This window comes from Microcaecilia unicolor, chromosome 1 (genome assembly GCF_901765095.1).
Source record: "Microcaecilia unicolor chromosome 1, aMicUni1.1, whole genome shotgun sequence".
Taxonomy (NCBI): Eukaryota; Metazoa; Chordata; class Amphibia; order Gymnophiona; family Siphonopidae; genus Microcaecilia; species Microcaecilia unicolor.
Genome location: NC_044031.1, coordinates 691,556,473 through 691,582,846, shown reverse-complemented (window position 1 = coordinate 691,582,846; position 26,374 = coordinate 691,556,473). Strand labels below are relative to the sequence as shown.

General features: G+C 45.4%; 1 protein-coding gene across 1 annotated transcript; it reads right to left on the bottom strand.

Moving 5' to 3' along the window:
- Nucleotides 1-17,300: 17,300 nt before the first annotated feature.
- On the bottom strand, nt 17,301-18,839 carry LOC115461624 (tigger transposable element-derived protein 4-like). The gene is made up of 2 exons (XM_030191593.1): nt 17,814-18,839; nt 17,301-17,774 (listed from the first exon to the last, which is right to left on the bottom strand). Exons 1-2 carry the CDS (start codon nt 18,837-18,839, stop codon nt 17,301-17,303), a joined length of 1,500 nt encoding a protein of 499 aa, XP_030047453.1.
- Between the last annotated feature and the right edge of the window lie 7,535 nt (nt 18,840-26,374).

Here is a 26,374-nt window from a genome sequence, read left to right as displayed (position 1 = left end):
AGATTTTTTAAGCGCCATATATAGAATCTGGCCCTAAATGTCCCAACTCCAAATAGGAAATATGGTCATTTTCGAAACAGCAAAATGTCTTTTTTTCAAAAATGACCACATGCAAAATGTTTTCATGCTCTGTGCATTTATATTTTTAGGACATTTAAAAAAAAACATCCAAGTGAAAAACGTAGAAAATCAAGCCATTGGGATGTAGGAGGAGCCAGCATTCATAGTAGACTGGCCATACAGACATCTCAGGAGAGCAATGGGGCACCCTAGAAGGCACTGCATAAAAGGTCCCAAGTAGACATCTCTCCATTACCCCCTTATACTGTATGCTGAGCCTTCCAAAACCCAACAAAAACCTACTGCACCCAACTGAACACCAATACAATAGCCCTTATGGGTGAAGGGGTCACTTATACATGGGTACAGTAGGTTTTGGGTAGTATAAGAGGGCTCACACTTTCCACCACAAGTGTAACAGGTAGAGTGGGATATGGGCCTGGGTTCTCTATAATATACTTCACTGATCACTACACTACTCCAGGGACTTGCTTGTTACTCTAATAGACCTGTCTATAACATCTGTAGCTGTCGTAGAGGCTAGTAATATTTTAATCAAATCTTTGGGTGTGAAAGGGGGTCAGTGACCATTGGAGGAGTAAGGGGGGTCATCCCTGATTCCCTCCAGTGGTCATCTGATCATTTAGGGCACCTTTTTGTGCCTTATTTGTTCTAAAAACTGGTCTAGACCAAAATGTTCAAGTTTCAGCCCTAGACATTTTCATTTTGTTCCATTATGTTTGTAAAACATCCAAGTGTTAGGATTGCCCTAAGCCTACCCCTGACATGCCCCCTTGTGATTTGGATGCACTGCAAATGAATTTCATAGATAAACATCTGCAAAATAGATTTTGAAAATACCGATTTGGATGTTTTGAGAAGAAATTCATCCAAATGCTGTTTCATGACACTTTTTGGACATTTTTCTCTTTCAAAAATGAACCCCATGGCCTCCTATCCCATGACCCTTTAATTTTCTAGGGATTATCTCAAAAGGGACTTTGTCAAATGTCTTTTGAAAGTCCAAATTAAACCAACTCACTGTTACTTACTTCTTCATGTATTCCTTCACAAAAATCTAATAAATCGGTAAGAGAAGACTTGACATTGAATCTATCGATATGGCCAATTGTAAAGTATACTTCACTGTGGTAAATATATGCACAGAATTTTTACACTAGAACCACTGATTTCTCTCTTCTCATATGCAGTAGCGTAAGTACTATTTAGAACGGGAACTGACCCTCCTCATACTGCTCCTTGTTAAGCTTTTGCTCAGTTAAAGTTGGTGTCAACTAGGTTCTAACTCCACAAGTCTTCACTGGCCACTACCTAGAGAAAGGGAGGGGAATCCCTGTTTATTTATATGGGGCCCAATATTCAGAAAATGCTGAGCTCCTAAATTTATGTTCCTAAGTTAGGGGGCCCTTTTACAAAGCAGTGATAGAGCTACTGTCACTTTGTCGTACACCAATCCAGCACTACCGCCAGCTCACTGCGGTACTGATGCCCCCACTCATGCCATTTCTGACGCACCAGAAATGATTTTATATTTTTTCTACCGAGGCTTACCCGGCGGCAATCAGGCAGCACCGCGTGCTGCCCGGTTACCAATGGGTTAGTGCAAGAGCCGCTACCAACTCCTAAATAGGAATCGGTAAAGGGTGCCCCAGGAAATGGCCACACAGTAAGTATATACTTACTGCTTAGTCATTTCCTTTTTTCACAAAAACCCCGCTGCGGTAAAAGGGGCCTCAGTGCTCAGCAAATCCAGCACTGCAGGGCCCCTTTTACTACAGCATAGTAAAAGTGCCCCCAACAGGCTCATTTTTGAAAGAGAAGGACGCCCATCTTTCGACACAATCTGAAGATGGGCATCCTTCTCACAGGGTCGCCCAAATCGGTATAATTGAAAGGCAATTTTGAGCGTCCCCACTGCTTTCCACCACGGGGACAACCAAAGTTCATGGGGGCATGTTGTAGGTGTAGCGAAGGCGGGACTTGGGCATGCCCAAAACAAGGACTTCCTCGGCCCATAATGGAAAAAAATGGCGTCCCTGACGAACACTTGGACGACTTTACCTGGTCCTGTTTTTCTTATGACCAAGGCACAAAAAGGTGCCCGAACTGACCAGATGACCACCGGAGAGAATCGGGGATGACCTCCCCTTACTCCCCAGTGGTCACTAACCCCCTCCCACCCTCAAAAAAAATCTTTAAAAATATTTTGTGCCAGCCTCAAATGTCATACTGAGGTCCATCACAGCAATATGCAGGTCCCTGGAGCAGTTTTAGTGGGTGCAATGCACTTCAGGCAGGCAGACCCAGGCCCATACCTCCCCTACCTGTTACACTTGTGGTGGTAAATGTGAACCCTCCAAAACCCACCAGAAATCCACTGTACCCCATCTAGATGCCCCCCTTCACTCATAAGGGCTATGGTAGTGGTGTACAGTTGGGGATAGTGGGTTTTGGGGGGATTTGGGAGGCTCAGCACACAAGGTAAGGGAGCTATGTACCTGGGAGCAACTTATGAAGTCTCCTGCAGTGCCCCCTAGGGTGCCCAGTTGGTGTTCTGGCATGTCACGGGGACCAGTGCACTACGAATGCTGGCTCCTCCCATGACCAAAGGGCTTGCATTTGGTCATTTCTGAGATGGGCGTCCTTTGTTTCCTTATCGTTGAAAATCAGAAACGACCAAGTCTAGAGACAACCATCTCTAAGGATGACCTAAATTTCAGGATTTGGGCGTCCCCAACCATATTATCGAAATGAAAGATGGACGTCCATCTTGTTTTGATAATACGGGTTTCCCCGTCCCTCCATCGGGACGTTTTGCGAGGACGTCCTCAGCAAAACTTGGGTGTCCCTTTCGATTATGCCCCTCTTAGCATCCTAAATGTGTGCCCTATTATCAGGCAAACTTAGAAACATAACTTTTCAGCTGAAAATTCAAATTAATTTAGGAGCTTTCCCAAGCTTTATGTGATATTCTTGGTGCTGTGCATTTTGAGCTGTTACTGGACATTTTAGTAAGGGTAGCTTTTCAGCTACAATATTGCACAACTGAAAATATATCCATAGTTGACACAGATACGTTGACTCCTGAGGCCATTTGCTAAAACACGGAACCATGTCAAGTCTTTTACATCTGGTCACTGGAAATAAAGATTTTATCTTATCAGCTTTTGGTGTCCCACCTGGATTGGTTGCCCCACGTCTCTTCCCTCTTGGACAGCATAAATTTAGGCCTGCAGTTTGCTTGCCTAGATTTATGAGTTTAAATGATGAGCCTAGTACCGAAAAAGTAATGTTAAGCTCCTAACTTCTTTTTCCTGCCCGAAATCCACCTCGTTGCCATCTGCTTTTTATGCTCCTAAATTTAAGAGTTTAGTGAACTTGTGAGTTAAAATGTATGCACTCAGACCTAGCAAGTTTTCAAAGACACCAATTTATGAGCATAATTCTCAAATATTTGGAGCATAAATCCTTTGCATATTGGGCTCTTACCTTTTCTCCTTCCTTACTTCCAATCTAGCCCAATCATTAAAATGGAAGACTCTGGACAGAACCCACAGGTCACAGTTCTTTCTAGAGCCCAGTAGGAACTAGATAACTGGATTGACTCTTTTTCTTCATATTTTTAATATTAAGGCTAGTCTACTATATAAACCCATTTCCAAGTTAATATTTCAAAATCTGTGTTTGGGGGGTATTCCCATAACTAATAAAAAATGTCCAGCATTGTATTATTTAATTATTTATTTATTTACTAGGATTTATTAACTGATTTATGAAGAGATTCACCCAAGGCAGTGTATAGCAGGTACAGTTTAACATAAAACTTACAATTTTGTTAACAGCATAACAATAGTAAAATAACCAAATATAAACATAAACTTGAAAACTGAAATCTAATAATAGTACTACCATGAAACAGTATCAAAAATACACATATTTAACAGTACTGGAATTCAAATACCAGAGATCTAATACAATGGTAGCATAATACTAATGATACACCTAATAAGCATGCATTAGATCATTCAACTAACATAGATATGATGCTAATGATTTTCTACAATACAGCTTACCATATAGCTGAGGGACCAACTGCAGATATATGATGGGAACAAGATGCGTGGTAGAGAGTCAGTTGGGATAATTAGATGGTTAGCTAAACTCAAGGCAAGTTCTTTGTATAGTTAAGCAAGAGATAAGGAACTGATCTAAGTTACAGTGTATGTAGCAAGCTTGTCCAGGTGCAGAATAAGTGTATAGTAAGTCAACCTATGTATTAAAGGCTTGGGAGAAGAGCCAGGCTTTCACCTGCTTCATGAAGTAAAGGTAGTCTCGAGTTAGACCTAGCCCCTCTGGGAGTAAATTCCAGAGCATGGGGACTAATCCTCAGAAGGCTCGCTGGTGCGTATCACATTGTACAATTTCTTTGAGAGGACCTTAGAGGTCTCAAAGGTGTGTAAAGAGCTAACTTATTCTTTAAGTACTCTGGCCCATTTTGTCTTTAGGACCTTGAAAAGCAAACAGAGTTTTAAATTCGGTTATACAAAGAGCAAAGTGTAACTATTCTGTCATGAATTAGCATTAAAATTCCCCCAATGACATCTTATAAAGTGATTATCAATCTTTTTATGTGTTGACAGTCATTCAAGACATAATACCAAATCCATCAAAATATTAAAACTTCCCAAATCCATTTCATGATTTTTCCCTGCTGTGAGTGCTGTAAAACTAAAATTTTCAGATGATAGGCTCTAGCTTGCTTCCATGGCACACAATCATGCTGCTATAATACCAGCCTAGACGTTGCTAGTAACAGCGAGGCAATTCTCCACAACTTGTGGGTCTCACAGTGTGCGACTTCAAAAGTGCATGCAAATTATCAGATTAAATTACAAAATGTAAGACTCCGCAGTGACTCACCAAACTGGAGCATTAACATCGAATAAGCTGCCTTTGCAGCTTTCAAGAAAAGACATTGAAAAGTTACAGTTTTACTTCACACTTGGAGCTCTGATATTTACGCATTTTTGTCTTTGAATGGCTCAGGGTAGAGATGTAGCTAGCACTAGAACAAAAAAGGTCTACTGAATGCTCCCCTCCCACAAAATATATGGGTTTTTTTTGCTAAAGGCAACCCCACTGTCAGCCCGCAAGTAAAGCTTTGACAAGACACCAATTCTATTTTCCAAAGACTCCTAAGGAATCCGGACACTATGTTAGAGAAAATATTTATAGGAGCACCTCATCAATGTTAGAGCACTAGTAAGCTGAAGCGAACTCTTACGTGTGTAGAAAGAAAGTAGAAAGGCATGAGTACCATAGATGTTATAGGGCTCATTTTCAAAGCACTTACTTACAAAGCTCCACGACTCCTACACACCATCATAAGCATATAAATCTTTAGCATAAGTATTTAAATCTTTCTTTGTTTCACAATTCCAATAATGATAATACGATCAATAATATCCAATACTGTGTCACACGTCAACAAAGGTATGGTTTTCAAAATGACAAATCTGTTTCAGAACAAACACAATATCAGTATTCCCACACTTGCCTCATAATGTGTATTCCCAATAAAGTTGTCTCTTTCTCTCCTTCCTTTCTCTGAACAAGATCCTCTCTGCTCAGCCTCTTCGCTGGGGTATTTACCTCCATGGCAGTGTCCAGGAAACCCTTTGTTATAGAGGATTTGTGTCTATATGAAGTAATGCCTTTGCCTGTCATTGGCTGTAGGCAGGGGTGTGCTGATAAATTTTTAACAACAGGCTCTTTCTCCGGACGTAGCCAGCTCTGCAGTTGGAAGGGCCAAGGGTGGCCGGGGGGGGGGGGGGGAGAAACACTTGCCTCTCTCTCCTCCCTCCCTTCGTGCGGGCATGCTAGGCATATCTTTGCTGGCAGCCAATAAATGGACTGCCACCACTCCCAAGGTCTTGCTCTGAGCAGCATGCTGGAACTTCTCTCACATGCTCAAGAAGTCCCAGCCTGCTGCCCAGAGCTGGAAACAAGGAGCGGGGAGCAGCAGTAGTCTATTTACTTGGCTGGCAGAGCTCAGCATCCCCACCAGCAAAGTAAAAGAGAATTCAGCAGGGGGCCCAAGCCCACATTTTGGGAGCCAGTTGTTAAAGTAGCCATGGAGGGCCCTACTTTAACAACCGGCTCCCAAAATTCTTAAAAAACTTAACAACCGGCTCTTGCGAGCCTGTGAGAGCCTGCTCCAGCACACCACTGGCTGTAGGCAGGTGAAAGTAGATGCAGTATCTTGTTGGCAATTTATGATTACTCCAGACGTTAGAGACAGAATGAGCTGACCTTATCTTGGTTTCAGCATCTGTTGTACAGGGCCAGTACATGGATGTGTTGAGTGTGGCTTATCATGTACCTCCTCCTAGCACATGACATAAGTTGTTCACTTGCAGAGATAGTTGGAACTTTTCTGTCAGTTCACTTAACATTTTTTCTAAGGCTTGGTTCAGAGGCTACAATTCAGATTTCCATGTTCTAACTATCCTACTGTATACTAGTCTAACACTATTATCCACCTAAACTCTATCATTAACAATAGGAGAATAAGATATTCAAAATAAATTGCCTTTTCTCACCTTCTGGTTATAAGTTAAAATAAACTTTTAAAAGACAAGAGGCCTCATGTCTTGCATTTTTCCTCAATCATAGATCTGTAATTCTCCCTTTTCTAGTTCTTCTCAATCATGGCTCTGCTGTTTTTAACCCAAAACTTCCAATGGTCCTTTTCTGTCTTGACTAGATCATAAGCTTCATGGAGAAGAAACTGCCCCTTATATACAGTTAATAGTAGTATACAAATAACTAGCAATAGTGGTACAAATAGTAGTAGTAGTAGTTGTAATATTAATATAAAACAATGCCACAGATCTTCAGGGGCTAATCGAGCTTCTTGGCCTTGAAGATGTATGACAGTGGAAACTTGCAGAAGAATTGGAGGTAAAAAGGAGAAATCAATGCAACATCACAAACCATGCCAAGATGAGGATGTCATGTAGCTGTGTGCCAGCAGTGAGTGGCCCTGATCATTGTATGAGACTTGGATGAAAAACAGTTGACATGTTAGAAGATAACTGAACTTGGAGGCCATAAATCACCACATAAGAAAGCTTAGGACACGTACTTAGGATCTCTAAGGGATCCTTTTACTAAGCTGCAGTGTTCTGCCCCCATATGCATATTTCCCCTTATCCGTCCTCTAAGAATAGCCTTTTCCCTAAGGGTTGGCATTCTGCTTTGGTGAGGTATCACTCTGAGAATTTCTCCTGATGTTTCTTTGGATACATTCAATCCATATACATGCACTGTTCTCAGTTGAATGGGCATTGAGGAAGTTCCTTATGTCCATCAAGATATCTGGTATTTAGTACCCTGGTTTGCCATTATTATTTGCCCATATGCATGGAGACAGGTTGCCTGTTGTTTATATGTATATGTTGGACATTTCAGATTGCACTGCCTGTTTCAGTATATAGTGCTTATACATTTAAGAGATGGAAGTGTACCCTTGGACTACAAATTTATGCAATTTTGTATTTCTCTCTCATGGGCTCCTTCAGAGCAAATATATAATTTTTGTTAATGGCCAAACACTAATGGCAACATTTGGAAAAGAAAATTGGCCATTTTTCAGCTGCGGTAAAAATGGCCTAAGTGCGTGGGAAAGATCTATTTAAGGGTGCGCTAAAGCCACTTCTTAACACAACTTAGTAAAAGAACCTCTAAGAAAAAGGAAGGGATAGCAGATGGTAAGGATGGGAAGATTGGATAGACCACATGACCTTTATCTGCCTTCATTCTTCACTGTTTCTACAAATATATACTGTATATATAAACATTGTTGTTGTTGTTGTATGTTAGTAAATATTCTCTTTCCCCACTTCATTTATTCACTTTACGACTGTTCAAATGAATACTTGCACTCATAGCTTCCAACTCCATTGTACTTAAAGTTTAGAAGACATTCATCAACTGGATAAAGACTCAGAAACTGAACTGAACAACATTCTTACTATCTTCTGGTTTCTGATCACTATGAAGCAAAGGAGGCCATATTTGATGGTTTGTCCTTTCTGTATTCATATTCTATTCAAACTAGGAGTTACTCTGGATCACAAATGTAATTTTATGTGTTTTATGACACATACAGACTCATTTTCAAAAGAGAAGGGCATCCATAAAGCGACACAAAAGGCACATGGGCGTCCCTGTGAAAAAAGGTCATCCAAATCCAATAATCGAAACAGGGCCGTAAGGACGTCCTCAGCGCGAGGACGCCCATCTATGGTCATCCCCTCAGGGGGCTTGTTATGGGTGGCGTTACGAGATGGGCGCCTCCAACGTATAATGGCTAGCGAAATGGTATCGCATAGGCAGGAACATGGGGGTCCTTAGTTAGACCTGAAATAAAAGCGACCAGGGTAAGGGGGAAGTCGTCTTTAGACCCATTAGCGATTTTGTGGAGTTGGAGAGTGGCGAGATTGTTGTTGGGAGAGAAAGCTGAATCGTTGTTTGGAGAGAAAGCTGAGAGTTTGTTGAGTACCTGTTACCTTTGTCTGTGTCCCCTAGTCGGAACATTTTCACCCTCACCTGCCTCTTTTGTGTTTTACCTTTTCAGCTTTCCCTACCCCTTCTAGGCCCCAGGGACAGGGGTGGGACAGAGCCCATGGGGACAGGGTGGGGACTGTTGCTTATGTTTGAGTGATGCAGGCAATGATATTTTGATTTTTTTTGAAAAAACAAGCAAATATGTTTGCCACAACTAGCAAAATTTGCATGGGGGATCCTATACATTCCTGCTACCAGCACATCCTCTAAGAAGACATTTTCTATTGCAGGAAGGACTGTGGAAGACAGGAGAAATAGACTGTAGAAGACAGCTGATCTGCAAGGCTTCGTTCTGTGAGTCTGACGTCCTGCACGTTGTACGTGCAGGACGTCAGAAACAGAAGGAAGCCTTTTGCGAGGAGGACCTCAGCTGGTGGGGGTTGGGGTCCCCCGCCAGCAAAGGTAGGCGATGGCGGGTTGGCAGCGGGAGGGAGGGTTGAGCGGGTCATCGGCAGGGGGTCCAGGGCCAAATTTAAGGGGGCCTAGGCCCCCCAGGCCCCACGTAGCTACGCCACTGCCTGGTGGTAGCCAAAATCTCCTTCCTTCCCGAGGAAACCACCCACCTCAAACCCCAATCATGTTCAAGAAGCCACTATATACAAAGGCAAACCACAGACCTCACAGCACACCCCAAAAAAAGCCAAAAGCACAATGGCTGAAACTATCTTCATTTCAATGCCCTATTCAACACTGCAGTTCCTTTCTATAATGTGCTTTATATTATGAACCACTATACTGTATTTATGAATAGTAGTAAATCAAATAAATGTAAAGCATAACCATAAACCATTAACATTGAAGAGTTGATTATTATTTTATAAATGCATAGCGATCTATGAACTATGTGAAACATGAACATGAGGCATTATCTTGGGCAGTCTGGATTCCTTTACCTATGGAGGGTGATGCTTAGTGAATGTGCTACATGAGTACTGGATTGCCTTTCCTCATTATATAATATCTTCATCTGTGCAATATTAGCCCAAACTATCAATCTCTGATACAGTGCCAGCTAAAAAAAAAAAAACAAGGCTAGAACGTCAATTTGCAGATCCTGCCAATTCCATTGCATCATCTGAAAACCAAAACACTTTCCAACTGTAATTCCTTTTCATTCATCAGACACGTGCACATAGACAAGATGATCATTTGTCCATCTGAAAAGTACAAGCTGTGGAGAAGGTTAAAGTGTTCATTTCTCCCAGCTTTACACTGCAGTTTGAGGAGCAGTCCTCTGCCATAAACTCTGATTGCAAATCCAGGCAGTGAAATACCTGTGGATAAAACAGTCAACTCTATAGCAGTGGCATAGCTATGTGGGGTCATGGGCGCCTGGGTCCCCCCAAATTTCCTCTGGGCCCCTGGTTTTGCTGGCGGGGGTTGGGGACCCCCGCCAGCCAAGGTATTTGCTACGGCAGTGGGTGGGGAACAGCAGGGCGGAGAGGTGGCAGGGGATGGCGACGGGGCGGCAGACCAAAATGTGCCCCCCACCCCACCTTGGGCTCTGGCCCCTTCCCACCACGAGGTCTGGCTACACCCCTGCTCTATAGGTAATAAATAAAAGATAAAGGCAGAATCGTCTTCTTCAGGGCTTTGCCTTTGAAAATGTATCAAAAATATATTAAGGTAGCCCAATAAATTGGTATCACCTTATTTTCCTTTCTTTTCTTTTATTTTATTTCTATTTATTCCCTGAACTATATGTGTGAGGGGACTATGTTTAATATTAGACAGAAAAAAAAATAAGGGTGAGCAGGTTAGGCCAGTGTTTCCCAAGTCCAATCCTGGAATATCCCTTTCTAGTCAGGTTTTCAGGATATCAACAATAAATATGCATGAATTTGATTTGCATACACTGCCTCCATTATATGCAAATGTCTTTCATGCACATTGATTGTTGATACCCTGAAAACTTCACTGGCAAGGGGTACTCCAGGACCGGACTTGGGGAAACAATGGATTAGGCATTCACAGTCAAATAATCACCTTCATAAATATTGGGTCGCCTTTGCTATTTTATACATTAATTTGACCCTCCAGTTTTATATTTGCATTTATTTAAGGGTTAATGCTAGTACATGTAGCATCCAGTAAGACAACCAATTGCAGCTGTTTCTCTTTAGGTAGATGCTGACTGAAACTACTTTTTTCAGTTTTGGTCAAAACTGAAACTGCTACCGAAACTATCCCACTTTGGGCCAAAACTGAAACTGCAACCGAAACTTATCGTCTAGTTTCATCTGAAGCTGAAGCTGAAACCAAAAACTAAAATTTGGTTGTGTGAATGTGAACCAATGAGGCCCACTAGGGATTGTCAGAGCATGCAGGCTGCAGTCCTCTGCAAAACCCACTCCAGTCCCAAGAAATGCAAGCACAGGCTGACAACTTGGAGACGCACAATCCAGAATAAAAAAACACATTGACGTTACTGAATGAGAGGACTATATTTTTTAAAAAATTACAACGAAGAGCAATACGTTTCTCAAATTATTTTCTGGTATGTAAACTTCATTTCCTTGTAATATCATTTCCCCTGTTAATATAAGCTTGAAAACAATCACTGCAAGTTCCTTTCTCATAGAATCTAGCTTCTGCACACCACACATTTGATTAAAATGCTGCATCTTCATCATAACCAATAGAGCCTGGAAATTCTATAGAATCACCCAAATATTTAAATATTTATTTATTAGAATTTTATTCACTCAAGGCAGTGTACAGTAACATTAAATCAAACATGAGCAATAGACAAGTATAGCAGTAAAAATATTCAAATAAGTATACAAAGTATGGCATAGTATACTACTTACTATGTAAACAATGCTCTTATTGCTAGGTTAAAGACAGAGGACTTCAACTTAAACAACGGAAACCTCAAGAGTCTAGGGTGCCTACAGAGATGGTCTACCCCTTAGCAGACTCATTATCATTGGTTTCAATAAAACCTCCGAAGCCAACCACAGTGTAAAAACTCCCTACTGGAGAAAAAAACAGTGTAACAAAAAAAAAAAAAAAAACAACAGAGGAACTGTTCTATTTCAATAGTGAAGTCCAAAGTCAATAACACTTCACTTTCACAAACTAAAGTAGTACAATAATAAGAGAGTGCACCACCAAAAAAAGATATAAAAAGAACAGTCACTTAGCTTCTTCTACTGGATAGGAGATAAATTACTTTCTGCTTTCAGCCGACCCAGGAGAGCATTGGTTTCAAATCATAAACTTAGGCTATAATCACACATCATTTCCCTGACAGAGGGATCCCCTGTTTCGCTACTGCCTCAGGAGGAGTTAGTGCATTATTGGGCTCATTTTCGAAAGAGATGGACATCCAAAAAGTGACATAAATCGGCACTTGGATGTCCATCTCACAAATAAGTCCAAATCGGTATAATCAAAACCGCATTTTGGACGTCTTTCTCGGAAGTCTGTTGGAAGGACATCCAAATCTCAAGGGGATGTATCGGAGGCATGTTCAAGGCAGGACTTGGGTAGCGAAACAGGGGATCCCTCTGTCAGGGAAATGATGTGTGATTATAGCCTAAGTTTATGATTTGAAACCAACACTCTCCTATCCAGTGGAAGAAGCTAAGTGACTATTTTTTTAATTTATACTTTGGTGGTGCACATGCTTATTATTATTATTGTACTACTTCAGTTTGTGAAAGTGAAGTGTTATTGACTTTGGACTTCACTATTGAAATAGAACAGTTCCTCTGTTTTTTTTTTTTTTTTGCTACACTGTTTTTTTCTCCAGTAGGGAGTTTTTTACACTGTGGTTGGATTCAGAGGTTTTATTGAAACTGATGATGATGATGAGTCTGCTAAGGGGTAGACCATCTCTGTAGGCACCCTAGACTCTTGAGGTTTCCGTTGTTTAAATTGCATCAATATACTCTTAAGTTGAAATCCTCTATCAATAAGGGCATTCTTTACATAGTTTCTAGATTTTTTGCTCTTCAGCTCTAATTTTTGGATTTTGAGTTTTCATAGTATACTAGTTTGTACGTTTGGGAAGCTCGTCAGGTGCTCTTGGCCTGGATTGTTTTAGTTATTTATTGCATTTGTATCCCACATTCCCCCACCTATTTGCAGGCTCAATGTGGCTTACATAGATTTGTTGACATTGTCATATCAGGATATCAGATACAGTTAGTAGTGTGTAGTAGTAGTAATAGTAGTAGTAGTAGTGATTGGCCACTGTCGTGGACAGGATGCTGGGCTCGATGGACCCTTGGTCTTTTCCCAGTGTGGCATTACTTATGTACTTATGTACTACTTACAGTGTCCACTAAACAACGTATACAAGGTAGGGAAAGTTTATCACAAAAAATATATCAAAATCTACACTTTCCTTGCATTAGAATGATACAAAAAATCAGTGTATTGTGCTGGATTTCTAATAAGGAGGAAAAAGAGCCTCACAGAGCTCCTAGACAATATGTCTGTCTACTGGAGCTAAAACGGATCTTAAATTGATCCTCTGTTCATCATTGGCTCTGAAAAAACCCCCCAAAAATAGTTTTCTAATGTTTCAATCAACAGTGACAAAGATAATAGTTCCTTTCAATTGTTGCTTCACAAAATATTAGGACTAATTGTTGCTTCACAGAATATTAGAACACAGTGTAAAATAAACACTTATCTATAGCGTGAGAAGACTTCTCACGCTATAGATAAGTGTTTATTTTACACTGTGTTCTAATATTCTGTGAAGCTACTTACAGTGTCAACACAATATGTATTAGAACATTTTAATTGACAGTGTAGGGTATAATACCCAAGCCAGAATATTTATAACAATTTAAATAATGAAAGACCATATTTTACCTCCAAGAAAAATAGCCTTTGCTCACATGGACCTCAACTAATGAAAACCGAAACTAGAAGCCACAGTACTTTTACAATGGCTGACTTTGCGTGACATTTGGAATGATAGACATCATATCTCCACAGAGAGGCTAATTTCTAAGATGCTTATCATCCCAAATTTACAGACTTAAATTCCTGCTAAACATTTATTTGAAGTACTTTATTTACCATGTAAGTTACTATGCAAGATCATAACTGCATTGCTTGCAATCACATTACACACACACAAAAAAAACCAGAATGCAAAGAGTTGCTCTCCCCCCTCCAAAGACTACCTTACAATCCCTCGTGTTCTAGTGGTGTACTATAGGCAGGAGTGAACCCCAGTCACTCTTGCCCATGTCATCACTACTTTCAAAATGGCTACCATGACCTCTTGTGGCAGTCTCGCAAGATTACCATGAGAAGTCAAGGCAGCCATTTTGTGAACAGTCAGCATGGGCAGGAGCGCCTGGGGAACTACACCCCTAGTTTGCTACGGATTGTAAGATAGGTCCAAGGGGGCACCTACTAATAGGCGGGGGGGGGGGAGGCAAATCCTGTTCGGAGGGGAGGAGGAGAGAGACAGACAAACAGGACAAAGCACAAATTTTCGGCTTCCACCAAAAACACAGTCAGTTTCAGCTGAAACAGAAACCATGGCTATAGCCTTTAGGCTGAAACCAAGCAGAAAAAGAATTTTGAGCCAGTTTTGTTACTTATCACCATGAATATCTCCCTGTCCCTCATCCACCCAGCCCTCCCCGTCTCTCATCTAACCCACCCCATCCTGATCCTGATCCTGTTAGACTGTCACTGAAAATGCTTTGATGTTCCACTTATATATACTGTTATCAACATTTGCCTATTTCTGAACTGACGAAGAAGAGCCACCTTCGAAAGCAAATCAAAAAATGTATTGTTAGTCCAATACAAAAGGTATCGTCTTATTTTCTTTTCTCTGTTTTATTCTATTGGTTACTGTAACCGAAACCAAAATTTGGTCAGCCTGTACCCTTTAGGGGTCAAAGTCACTAATTGCATAAGAAAGACACACCTGAAGCAGCAGCTGCAAATATTTTCACAAGCACCGGAAAAACTAAGATGCATTCTACCAATCAGACAAATCTAATAGACCTTTGAAAAATCCCAGAAAACATAGTAAGAGAGTTGTCTGCAAAGCTTCCAATCAACACCAATTGCATAAGGGCTTTTCAGCTCCAAAATCTGTCTCTCAGATTTTAGAAATGCTCTTTCTATTCAAATATTTTCTGTCCAAACTATCATACCACAACATCAACATAAGAAAGAAAATCAGTCTTCACATCTTTATAAGCCTATGATGATCATTATTAACAACATCTCAGTTTAATTAAACATTTTAGCATGTGTCATCTTGATGCCTTTTACTGTATTTGGATTTCGTGAATGGATGCTGTCTGACAAGGAGGTGTGGCCAGCAAGGTAAAATACTGTAAAACAGGCAACACATGATCAGCTATATTCTTACTGGAAATTATCATCTATGACAGATTGCTCCCCAAACTCAAAGTGACACCCCCACTCCTTCAATTTGCCTGGGATCTTCCTCCCAAAGACAATCAGAGAGTTTTCCAAAAACAGCTTTTCTTTATTGAAGACCAGGCTATTCCTCATCAAATACCGTCCCCCTCTTAAAGTGATTCCCAAAGCCAGCTTTCAGTGAATGACAGCAATGATTTATAAATAATTTATAACAGTAATTAAAGCTGTAGCTTTCATTCTATCTTGCATACTGCATACATTTAAACGTTAGCTCTGGAAAGAATGAATGAAAATAAAAGTCCAAATTCAAGATGACCCCCTTTTAAAAGCATAGTTGGAAAAAAAAGGGCAAAATGACAGAGGGGGGGGGGGGGGGGGAACCCATGCACAGTTTTACGGAAATGCTTAACAGCTATTCAACTGTCACTGAACTTAAATGCATCTGAAAATCACCAGTGCTGAACAGTTTTTCACTGTTGAATACATTAGACCAATATTTCTGAAATTAAGTTATGGAAGAGGCCAAAAAAAAAAAAAAAAGCCCAACCTACACCACGAAATCAATCAGCAAACTCAGAGAACACGATCTACAAAGTTGCACCTTCAGGGCAGTAATCAGCAGTTGCAAAGATCATCATCGACATTAAATCGTCCAAAACGGACAAAGTACATCAAAGATCAAAATAAAATAAATACAAACAATAAAACCTCCCAAACACACCATTATATTATATAATGTCATTAGAAAAAAAGAAATGACTAGGAGGAGACAGAGCAGTTCTAAAACTTTCTTTCCTTTCATCCTAAAGCTCCAGCTCTTTTTTCGTGTTAATTAAAAAAATGATTTCAGGAACACTTTTTTGATTTTTTTCAGAGGCAGAAAGGGAAATATACATGAAAGAACAACAACCAGTTCAGATATCATTCTCCCCTTCTGCCTCAGGAAGTTAAATGCAAGAAAGCTTACAAAGTTTCCAGGATAATTTATTAGGGGGCGGGGGAGGGGGAGCTTTTGTTCTTCCTCTGACAGCTCCAATCCCCAGTTTTATTGCCTGTGGTTTAATAGCTGGATGCCTGCCACCTCCCCCATCAGCCTGCCTTACCTCTGCTGCTGCTGCTGCTACTGCTGCTGCTGCTGCTGGAGTAGCTCTGCCTGCGGACCCCGGCCGGCTGATCGTCTTTCCGTACAGGTTCCAGACTGGTCAGGGCATCCCTGGCACTAGCGGCCGCCTCAGAGATGTTGCTGCCCGGCTCACTGGCTGGGTCAGGGACTGCTGGAACAGACTCCATGTTTTTCTCACTGTAGACTGCTTGGAGATGGCGAGCTCTTAGACTCCCTCTATCTTTATTTCAGTGCAACTCTATGGTAGGGAGAGGAGAGGATGAAAGAGAGAGAGAGAGAGCAGATTCTGACAGAAAATGGGATGTGAGTTGTGAGGGACTGCATGCAGAGGTCCAAGCACACCGGATTTTGTGAAGTAAAATATATATTAACTGAAAGATATTTGCAGTATCCCATAACAGCAGAACTTCAGTTTCCTGTAAGAATTTTTATCAACTAGAAGAACGCAGGTTTAATATGTTCAAGTCCCCCCTCCCCCCCCCCAAAAAAAACATTTGTGTCTCTGCTCCTTGCTGTTTCCCCATGGCTGCCAGTGATGTCAGCAGCCTGTAGTGCTGGGCCTGCACAACATACACAGGCTGCATTATTTGCCCCTTCCAAAATCACTCACCCCAGTTTATTTTTTAATAACACTTTTATTACCATACAGAAAAGACAAGCTCGAGAGCCTGTCTCGATGGACCATATTAACTGCGGGCTGGGCCAACTTGCCCAGATGACCCCATTGACTGGCGGTCTGGGCAGGGTAGTGCGGACAGGTTCCGGGCACAGGCAATTGGTCACTGTGGAGTAACATAGTAAATGATGGCAGATAAAGACCTGTACGGTCCATCCAGTCTGCCCAACAAAATAAACTCATTTTACATAGTATGTGATATTATATATATATATATATATATATATATATATATATATATATATATATATATATATATACAGTGCAATCCACTTAAGTGCAAGGGCCTGGGACCGAAAAAATAGATGCAGTTAACAGGAGCGTGCGCTTAACCGTTGTGAGCCAAAGAAGCTTGACATCTGATAAACATATGAACAGTACTGTTTATTAAATGTACACACAATACAGTCTCTGTTATTTGGCTTTCTTAAAATAGTCAGTGATAGTCCTCTGCACACTACGGTGTCTTTGGGTTTCATAGATTAAGTCTGCCAGACGGTAAAATCGTTCATAGCTCTGACACCCAGTGTTCTCCAGGTAGGCCCTAATGGTGCTGAGACCCTCCAGCGCTGTAGCGAAAGTGGCAGGAGGTTGTTGGATCGGTGCCTCGCTGCTCATCTGATCGCTTGCTTCATCGGCGGCCTTTGCCTGCTTGCAGGCGCAGAGCTCGACATCCGTGCTGTCACCGGCTGTCTGTAGACTGCAATCGACAGCTACGTATCGGTGGAACTGCTCTTTGCTAACACCGGCTGGGATGTCAGCAGCTTGTTGATCTGCCGCGCTGGCCATGGCTGCATCCGTTTGGTCCCTGCCCGCATCCTTGAAAAAGCATGCCCGCCTGTAGCATTTGATGATGGTTGCCTGTGTGACCCGATTCCAGGCTTCTTTCTGCAGGTGTAGGGAATCCAACAGGGACAGAGAAAGAGCCAGTTCAATGGCACGTTTGTTATCACCAGTCTGTCCGTCCATAAGGCCCATCAGACGCCTTAGAAGAAGAGCACGATAATGGGCTTTGAAATTGGCTATGATGCCCTGATCCAATGGTTGGATCAGCGAGGTAGTGTTTGGAGGCAGGAAGACCAGCTTAACATGAGACAGCCTGGCAGGAGCATTGTGAGCAGCAGAATTGTCGCAGAGCAGCAAAATGGGATGCTTCTGTGCCCTCGTTCTGGTGTTTAAATCCTTTAGCCACTGCTTCCAAAGGTCCCCAGTCATCCACGAATTGGCATTCGCCCGGTATGACACAGGGAGCTGCTTCACGTTCTTGAAGCAACGGGGCTGTTTGCTCTTCCCGATGACCAGGGGTTCCAGCTTCTCACCCCCATCCATATTGCAGCATAGGAGGATGGTCAGTCGTTCCTTGGACGCTTTGCTTCCCGTAGGTGTGGCCTGCTTGAATGCCAGTGTGCCATCAGGAATGGCCCGCCAGTAGAGGCCGGTTTCATCGGCGTTGAAAATGTCACGAGGTGCATACTCGTTCAGGATGGAAGGAAGGACCGACACCACCCAATTTTCAGCCCCTGAGTCATCAGCATCCTGCCTCTCACCGTGCTGCTTCTTAAATGTGATATTGTTCCTTCTTTTCCACCTTTCCAGCCACCCGACAGTGGCTTTGAACTCATTTAGCCCAAGACAGCCAGCTAACTGGCCAGCTTTCTCCATGAGCAGCGGACCGCTTACAGGAAACTGTCTGCTCCTGACCTGTGAAAACCACCGAAGGAGAGCCTCCTCAACCTCCTCAGCCTTTCCCGCCCGCTTATGTTTCCGTTGTGGGTTTCTGTTGCTTCGCCAGTCTCCCAGAAGCTGGTGTTCCCGCTTCGAGATTCGCGAAATTTGACTGGGGTTCACGCCATATTCTCGGGCAATAGATGCCTGGCTCTGCCCGTTTTTTAATTTCTTCAGCACTTCTATTCTTTCACACAAGGTTAAAATCTTACTTTTGCGTCGCTCCATGGCACACTGTAATCGCCTTTCCTCCGCACCTGTGCCGCCTGTGGACCGTTAACCAACGAGACGTCGCACCCCTTGGTCGCGTGGCAACAGAGCGGGAGGGTCGGCGGGAGCATCCCCGGTGCTCTCGATGGCTCTTTGCAAAATTTCAGCAAAGTGTTGGCCGGGAGCAATACCGCATGTGGCCACCGGAGGGTGCCCGCTATGGAAGTCGGAAAGGGTTCTTTTTTGCTTCCCTGCAGGCAGGCAGCAGTTCCACAGGGTTGGCTAGGAAAGCCGAGTCTCTCCCCTCCAGGGGAGGGGGGGGGGGCGACTTTTCCTTCCAACAGGTCGGAGAGGTTTCTCCGGATTACTATGTTGGTGGTGTTCGCCGCCGACCGGGGCGCCTCGACCGAGAAGCCTGCCTGGGCTCAGAGGGACCTGCACGCGGCTAGTCCAGAAGGGCATTGCCCGCCGCCGTCGGAACCAGCTGCGGAGGGCACTCAGGGGCCGCAGAAAGAATGGCCATGCATGGAAGGCGCCAGCAAGGGGAGAGAAGGTCCAGAGAGCCAGACAGCCCTCGGAGGGCTGTCCCTGGACTCCCTGAGCGGGACCTTCCTGCCCCTGGTGTGTGCCCACCGGGGGGCGCTCCCAAGCAGCACAAATGAGGGCTAGGACCTGCTCTGGGAGGTTGGACTGAAAGCCTGGGATGCCCACTTCAGAGTGGGAGCCCTGACTTTTTGTTTTGACAGTGCGGCGGCAGAGAGGCGTGCCTGCCTGTCTCTGTACTAGACTCTTTGTTTCTCTCTTTCTCTTCCAGTAGGCGAGAGTGATTTTTTTCCTTCTTGTCTGCTTTTCCTCTTTCATGCCCACTTCAGACCCTAACGGGGAGCTCCCTCGTGGGCCGGCTAGTCCGGTGTTCAGGCGATGCGGTTTCTCCCTACCTGTTCGGGTCCTCTGGGGAGGGCTCCCTCTAAGGGTAGCCTGCGGTCTCGGGCGAGGCTGAGGTGTCCGGCAGTCTCCGTGCAGGTGTCCGAGAGCTCTCTGGGAGTGGGGTCTGGGCCCGTCCGCCCTCTCATGCGCCCCTCCCGGGTGAAACACGTTCCTCTGGCTGCCAGTGACGTGTGTCTCTCTCCGTGGGCGAGGTTCCCTGTCGGGTGAACCCTGCGTGCTGACACCTCCTTCCTGCTGCCAGCTGCGCAGAGGCGCCGGCCTTCTGCCGGGGAGTGGAGGCCGGGCTGCTGCCGTTCCGGCCACCCCCCTTCTCCCGGGGGGGCTCGTCCGGTCCGGCGCTGCCGCAGCTACCTGGTTGATCCTGCCAGTAGCATATGCTTGTCTCAGAGATTAAGCCATGCACATGTAAGTATGCATGGCTGGTACAGTGAAACTGTGAATGGCTCATTAAATCAGTTATGGTTCCTTTGATCGCTCCATCTGTTACTTGGATAACTGGTAATTCTAGAGCTAATACATGCCGACGAGCGCTGACCTCCCGTGATGCGTGCATTTATCAGACCAAAACCGATCCGGGGGCTCGCCCCCCCGGCCGCTTTGGTGACTCTAGATAACCTCGGGCCGATCGCACGTCCCTGTGACGGTGACGATCCATTCGGATGTCTGCCCTATCAACTTTCGATGGTACTTTCCGTGCCTACCATGGTGACCACGGGTAACGGGGAATCAGGGTTCAATTCCGGAGAGGGAGCCTGAGAAATGGCTACCACATCCAAGGAAGGCAGCAGGCGCGCAAATTACCCACTCCCGACTTGGGGAGGTAGTGACGAAAAATAACAATACAGGACTCTTTCGAGGCTCTGTAATTGGAATGAGTACACTTTAAATCCTTTAACGAGGATCCATTGGAGGGCAAGTCTGGTGCCAGCAGCCGTGGTGGAAGGTTGTGTATTTGGAGAGCTGAGTGACTGTGTAAAGCAGGAGAGGAGCCCAGGACTGAGAGCTGACAGAAGGGCCAGGTGACTACTTGAGGCCCAGGCTTCGCAGGCCTAATAGGCCTCGGAGTACGAGTAAGTCATGGAAGGCCCAAAAAGCCAGGAGTAGCTAGTGAGGAAGGAGCCTACAGTGCCAGCAGAGAAAGCTGTATCCAGGAGAAGAGAGCTGGAGAAAGCTGAGCAGAAGCCTGCAAAAGGAGAAGGAAAAAGAAAAGAAGGTAAGAGCCAGGAAGCCCCTGGCCTGAATATGTATGGAAAAGGAAAGCCTGAGCCACAGACTGTGGACAGCAAGAAAGGTGCAGGTGAAGAGGACAGGCAGGGTGAAGAGGCTCCCAGAGGCAGGCAGACAGAGAAAGCGTGTGGATCCAGGGAGGAAAACTCAGAGGTGGAATGCTGAAGAGGAGTAATCCCAGAGACACGAGAGGCAGGCTGGACTGAATCGTTGGTGGAGGCCTGGGAGGAGGAGAGCGGCGGGGAAGAGGAGGAGGAGGAGAGGCCCAGCAAGTTGTGGGAAAAAAGTGTAAAAGACAGAGAAATCACGGCAGAGGAAGTTTTGGAGGATCTTAAAACCATCAATAAGATGGAGAAAGAAGGGGAGAACTTAAGCAAAAGGATAAAGCTGGCTAAAGTAATGGTCAGATTAATAGAGACTGAACCAAAAAAAGAGAGACAAGTAAGAGAGATAGAAATGATGGAAAAACAGATGGGCTGGAGGAGGGAACAAATAGAAGCATTACAGAAGAGAATGAATAACCCCATGAGGGAAGTGTTTGAAAACAGAGAAAGATGGAGAAGTCAGAAGGAGAAAGTGGAGAATGGCACAGTGAAACGCAACACAGAACAGCAAAGTGTAGCAAAACACAGTGCAGCGGAGCACAGCACAGAATGTATAGTAAACAAACCAATTGGAAGTAGTGAAGCGGAAGGGGCATGGAGCCCTTTATTGTTTCCCGAATTGCAGCAAACAGGGGTGCAGAGAGAGAGCCAGGAGGAGAGCTGCTCTCTGTTAGACCCGGGACAGAAAGTTATCTGGGAGCTGGACAAGGAGGTGGTGGAGGAGAAGCAGCGGGTACTCCAGAGAAAAGCCGGGAGAGAGGAGTGGAGATTTCAAGAGGGCGGCGGAGTGATGTCAAGCAAAGGGGCGGAGCCAGAGGAGGACAGGAGCGGAGTGCTGGAGAGCGGAGAGCTGGAAAGGAGAGCACCGCGAGCGGAGGAGCAGAGACAGAAAGAGACAGTCTGTGAGCAAATGCAGGATGCTGGAGAGAGAGGCGGAGGAGAAGCGTGGCAAGTTGGTAAAGGGACAATGCAGACCGACGAAGAGGTGAGGAGGGAGGACGTTAGAGACCAGAAACAGCTGAAGGCAGGAGTGCAAAGAGAGAGAGTGGAGCCGGATGACGGCAGAAGAAAAGCAGGCACAGTAGAAGCAATAAAAGCAACAGATACGAGGAGAGAAGAAGTGCCTGGATGCAGTAAAGACTGGCAGCCAGGGGCATTGGCCAAGGGAGGGGGAGGGGTAATGGGGGGGAGATTGGTTACCCAAGTGGGGGGGAGGGGGAAGGGGACCGGGGGGGAGATTGTTTGCCCAAGTGGTGGGGGGGAGGGGGAGGGGAAACGGGGAGGAGATCTTTTGCCCAAGTGGTGGGGGGGAGGGGGAGAGGAGCGACAGCAGGGGAAATGGAGGAGGGTGGGGAGAAGGAAAAGGGAGAAGAGGAGGGATACAAGGGGAAAGACGGAATGTGGTGCAATTGAGGTGGGTGGGGCAAGGCAAAGTACCGTCCAGAGCAGAGGTACTCCAAAGGGTGTTCGGGTTAGGGTTTATACCCGAAGACTTATACGCCTGCATACACCCGATAAATGGGATAGATTTCGATATTAGTTTTCTAACTATGCAAGGGTTAGAAGAATTTTGGAAAAGGTTTGACAAGAAGAGGCGGAGTGAGGAATGGCTGGGGTTCCAAGCCATCCCAGTGAGCAGACAAGAAGTGGTCACAGTTACCATACTAGTCCGTAATGAATCACTGGCAGGGGAAGATTTGAGCTACTGGCTAAGCCGGTACGCGGAGATAATAAGTCCGCTCCAAAAAGATTCCAGACCCCAGCAGGGTGTGGGCAGGGGCTTGGGGAGCGAAAGTGAGGTTAAGAAGGGAGGGGGAAGTACCGAGGCATATCCCAGCTGCGGCCTACATAGGAAGAGACAGAGTACAGTGTTTTTATAGGGGCCAGCCACACCAATGCTTCCGCTGTGGCTCCTTCAGGCATATGGCCATGAGCTGCACAGTAAAGAAATGTATAAAGTGTGGAAGCACGGAGCACGAGACAGGAATGTGTGGGAATATTCGCTGTAACCTGTGTGGGGAATTGGGACACCCATACAGCAGGTGCTCAAAGGCGGCCCATGGGAGAGGGGAAGGAGCAGGGAGAAGTGAGGGGGAAGAGGAAGAGGAGGGAAGGGGGCAAGAAGGGGAAGGAGAAGGGATGGAGCAAGAAGGAGGAGGAGGGAGGGAGCAAGAAGGGGAAGGAGAAGGGATGGAGCAAGAAGGGGAAGGAGGAGGGAGGGGGAAGGAGGAGGGATGGAGCAAGAAGGGGAAGGAGGAGGGAGGGAACAAGAAGAGAAGAGAATACAGGAAGGAGAGAAGGAGCAGGAGAGGAGAGAGGAGGAGGAAGAAGAGGTAGGGTGGGAAACGGTGAGAAGGAAGAAGGAAGGAAAGGGAGGGAAGAAGGGGGAGGAGAGGGGGGAATGGAGAAGGAACACAGGGAGGGAGGGCAAGAGGAAAGACAGGAAGGGGGGGGAGGGAAGAGCAGGAAGAGAGGGAAGAAGGAGAATGGGAGCCAGGAGGGAGTGGAGAGGAGCAGGAAGAAGGAGGACGGAGGGTTGGGTAGCGAAAAGAGAAGGGCAGGAGAGAGGGGAGGAAGGGAAGAAAAGAAGGAAGAAAGTAAAATGGCAGACGGAGCATTGAGAGTGGCCACCATTAACGTGGCAAGCGTGTGTACAGTAAAAGCGAGAAGCATAGTATATGAAGCCTTAGGGACAGAGAGGGTGGACTGTATATTTCTGCAGGAAACCAGGATCGGGGAGTTAGAAAACATGAATAGGGCAAAGAGGGAGTGGCAATGGGGGCGCTCTATATGGGTGTTAGCGAGAGAGAATTATGGGGGATAGCCATACTGTTCAAGGGGAAGGAGGTGGAGATAGAAAGAGTAGAGGAGTTGCGAGGGGGGAGAGGAATGGTGGTGGACGGGCAGATAAAAGGAAGATGGGTGAAATTGGTAAACATGCACGGGCCGCAAAGTAAAAGGGGAAGGAAGGCGTTATTGCAGCAATTGAAGCCTTTCCTGTATACAGGAAGGCAAGTGATATGGGGAGGGGACTTTAATATGATCGGGAGGGTAGAGGATAGCGGAGCGAGGGAAAGGAGCGTGGGATATGATAGTTTAATGCTCGAGAAAATAATCAAGGAGGCAGGATTAGAGGATTTAGGAGGGGGAGGGGAGGGAGAGTTCACTTTCAGGAGGGGAACATGTAGGAGCCGAATTGATAGGATAGTGGTAAAGAAAGGGGATGGGAGAGGGAGAGTAAGACAAAAGGAAGTAGGCTTCTTGGACCACTGTGTAGTGTGGGCAGAAGTGGGAAACAATGAGCCGTGGGAAAGGGGGAGAGGGCTGTGGAGAATGAGGACGGGATGGATGGAGGAGGAGAGGAAGGCAGAATTTAGGAGATTTTGGGACGACCAGCTAACCACAAGAGACGGGTATGAGGGGTGGGGAGAGTGGTGGGAGGAGGTAAAAAGGAGGATTAAGACATTTGCCAAGAGGATAGAGGGGAGGAGGAGGAAGGAGCAGACAAAGTTGGAGGAGGCGTTGAGGAGAAGGAGGGATTGATTAGTGGAGAAGGGAGGAAAGGAGGAAGAGATAGAAGAATTGGAACAGCAGATGAGGACGGTGAGAGGAGATAGGTGGAAGTCCTTAAGGTATGAGAGAGAATGCGGGGTGTTGTTTTCGCCGGACATTTATGTCAATTATCAGGCGAAAAAGGCAGGAAGAGAGATCACGGCGGTGAAGAACAGAGAAGGAAGGAGAGAGGTAACCAAGGACGGGATACAGGGAACAGTAGAGGAGTATTATGCAGGGTATTTTGATCGAAGGGGGGAGGGGGGGAGATGGGAAGAATATGTACAAGAGATGGAAGTGGAGGAGCGGATGGAAGAAGAGGGAGAAGGAGAGCAGAGAGAATGGACAGAGGAAGATGTGAGAACAGCAGTAAGAAGGATGAGAAAGAGAAAAACTCCAGGGCCAGATGGAATACTGGCAGAATTTTATCAAGAGTTCGAACAAGAGGTGGTGCTGGTGTTACTGCAGGTGTTTAGGGAAGTGGAGACGAGAGGAAAGTTGCCACCTTCATGGGCAGAGGCAGGGCTGGTACTGATCAGTAAAGGGAAGGACAAAGAAGATTTGGCCAATTGGCGGCCAATCTCGTTGTTAAACGTAGACAGGAAAATCATAGCGAGTATGATAGTGGCCGAAATGACAGAAGGGATGGAAAGAGTGTTAAGTGAGGCACAGAGGGGAGGGGTGGGGGGAAGAGGGGTGGTGGAGGCTGCATTAACAGTAAGGGAGGTGGGGAGAAAGAAGAAGGAGGGGGTGGTGAAAGTAATTGCGTTGGACCAGGCCACAGCATATGACAGAGTCCAAAGAGAATACGTATGGGCAGTGATGGGGAAAGTGGGTTCAGGAAAGGTGGGTGGGGTGGCTGCAGAGGTTATACACAAGGGCGGTATGTTACCCACTAGTGGATGGAAGGGAGGAAAGGTGGAAGTTCGCATGGGAATCAGACAAGGGTGTCCCTTGAGCCCTCTGATTTACGTGCTGGCGATTGACCCGTTGGTCAGAAGGTTGGGAAAGGGAGGGAAGGGAGGGAGGCAGTTGGAAGGGGTAGAGTTGGGGGGAGGGGTGGAAAGAGTACGGGTGGTGGCTTATATTGACGATCTAACAGTAGTGGTGCAAGAGAAAGAAGAGGAGAGATGGGTGGAAGAGGAGTTGAGGTTGTACGGACAAGCGACAGGGGCCAAGATGAACTGGGCAAAATGCCACGCTTTCCAAATGGGGGAGGGCAGGGGATGGAGGAACAATGAAGGAGAGAGGAGAAGAGAGAAAGGAATGCCGGAAGTAGAGGAAGAGGGAAGGATCCTGGGAATCTGGTTTGGGAAGGAAGGGTATGGAGAGAGAAACTGGGAAAGAGCGCTGGGAAAAGTAATAGAGATGGCAGAGGTATGGAAGGGGTGGAAAGTGACTTACAAGGAAAGGGTAAAGCTTATCAAAAGGTACTTAGTACCAGTGTGTGTATGGGTGTCCCAAATTTGCTGGTTATCAGAGGGTATGAAGGTAAGGGTGATGGCAGCATTTTTTAGAGCCTTTTGGGGGAACCGCCTCAACCCGATTAAAAGAGAGGTGGTGTGCAAGGAATGGAAAGAAGGAGGGATGGGTATGGTGCATCCAGGGGTGTTCTTTTGCAGCATATTTCTAGAGACAAATTTGAAGGGAGTAGTGCAGGAAGAGAGAAGAGGATGGGCAGAGAGTATGCGGGGGGGGGAGGGGGATTTGGGGGGCAATGGG

Coding starts and splice junctions, on each gene's coding strand:
- LOC115461624 (XM_030191593.1), bottom strand. CDS start 18,839: ATGGAGCGACGCAAAAGTAAGATTTTAACCTTGTGTGAAAGAATAGAA. Junction 17,775..17,813: donor ACAAACGTGCCATTGAACTG/GCTCTTTCTCTG, acceptor CTACACCTGCAG/AAAGAAGCCTGGAATCGGGT.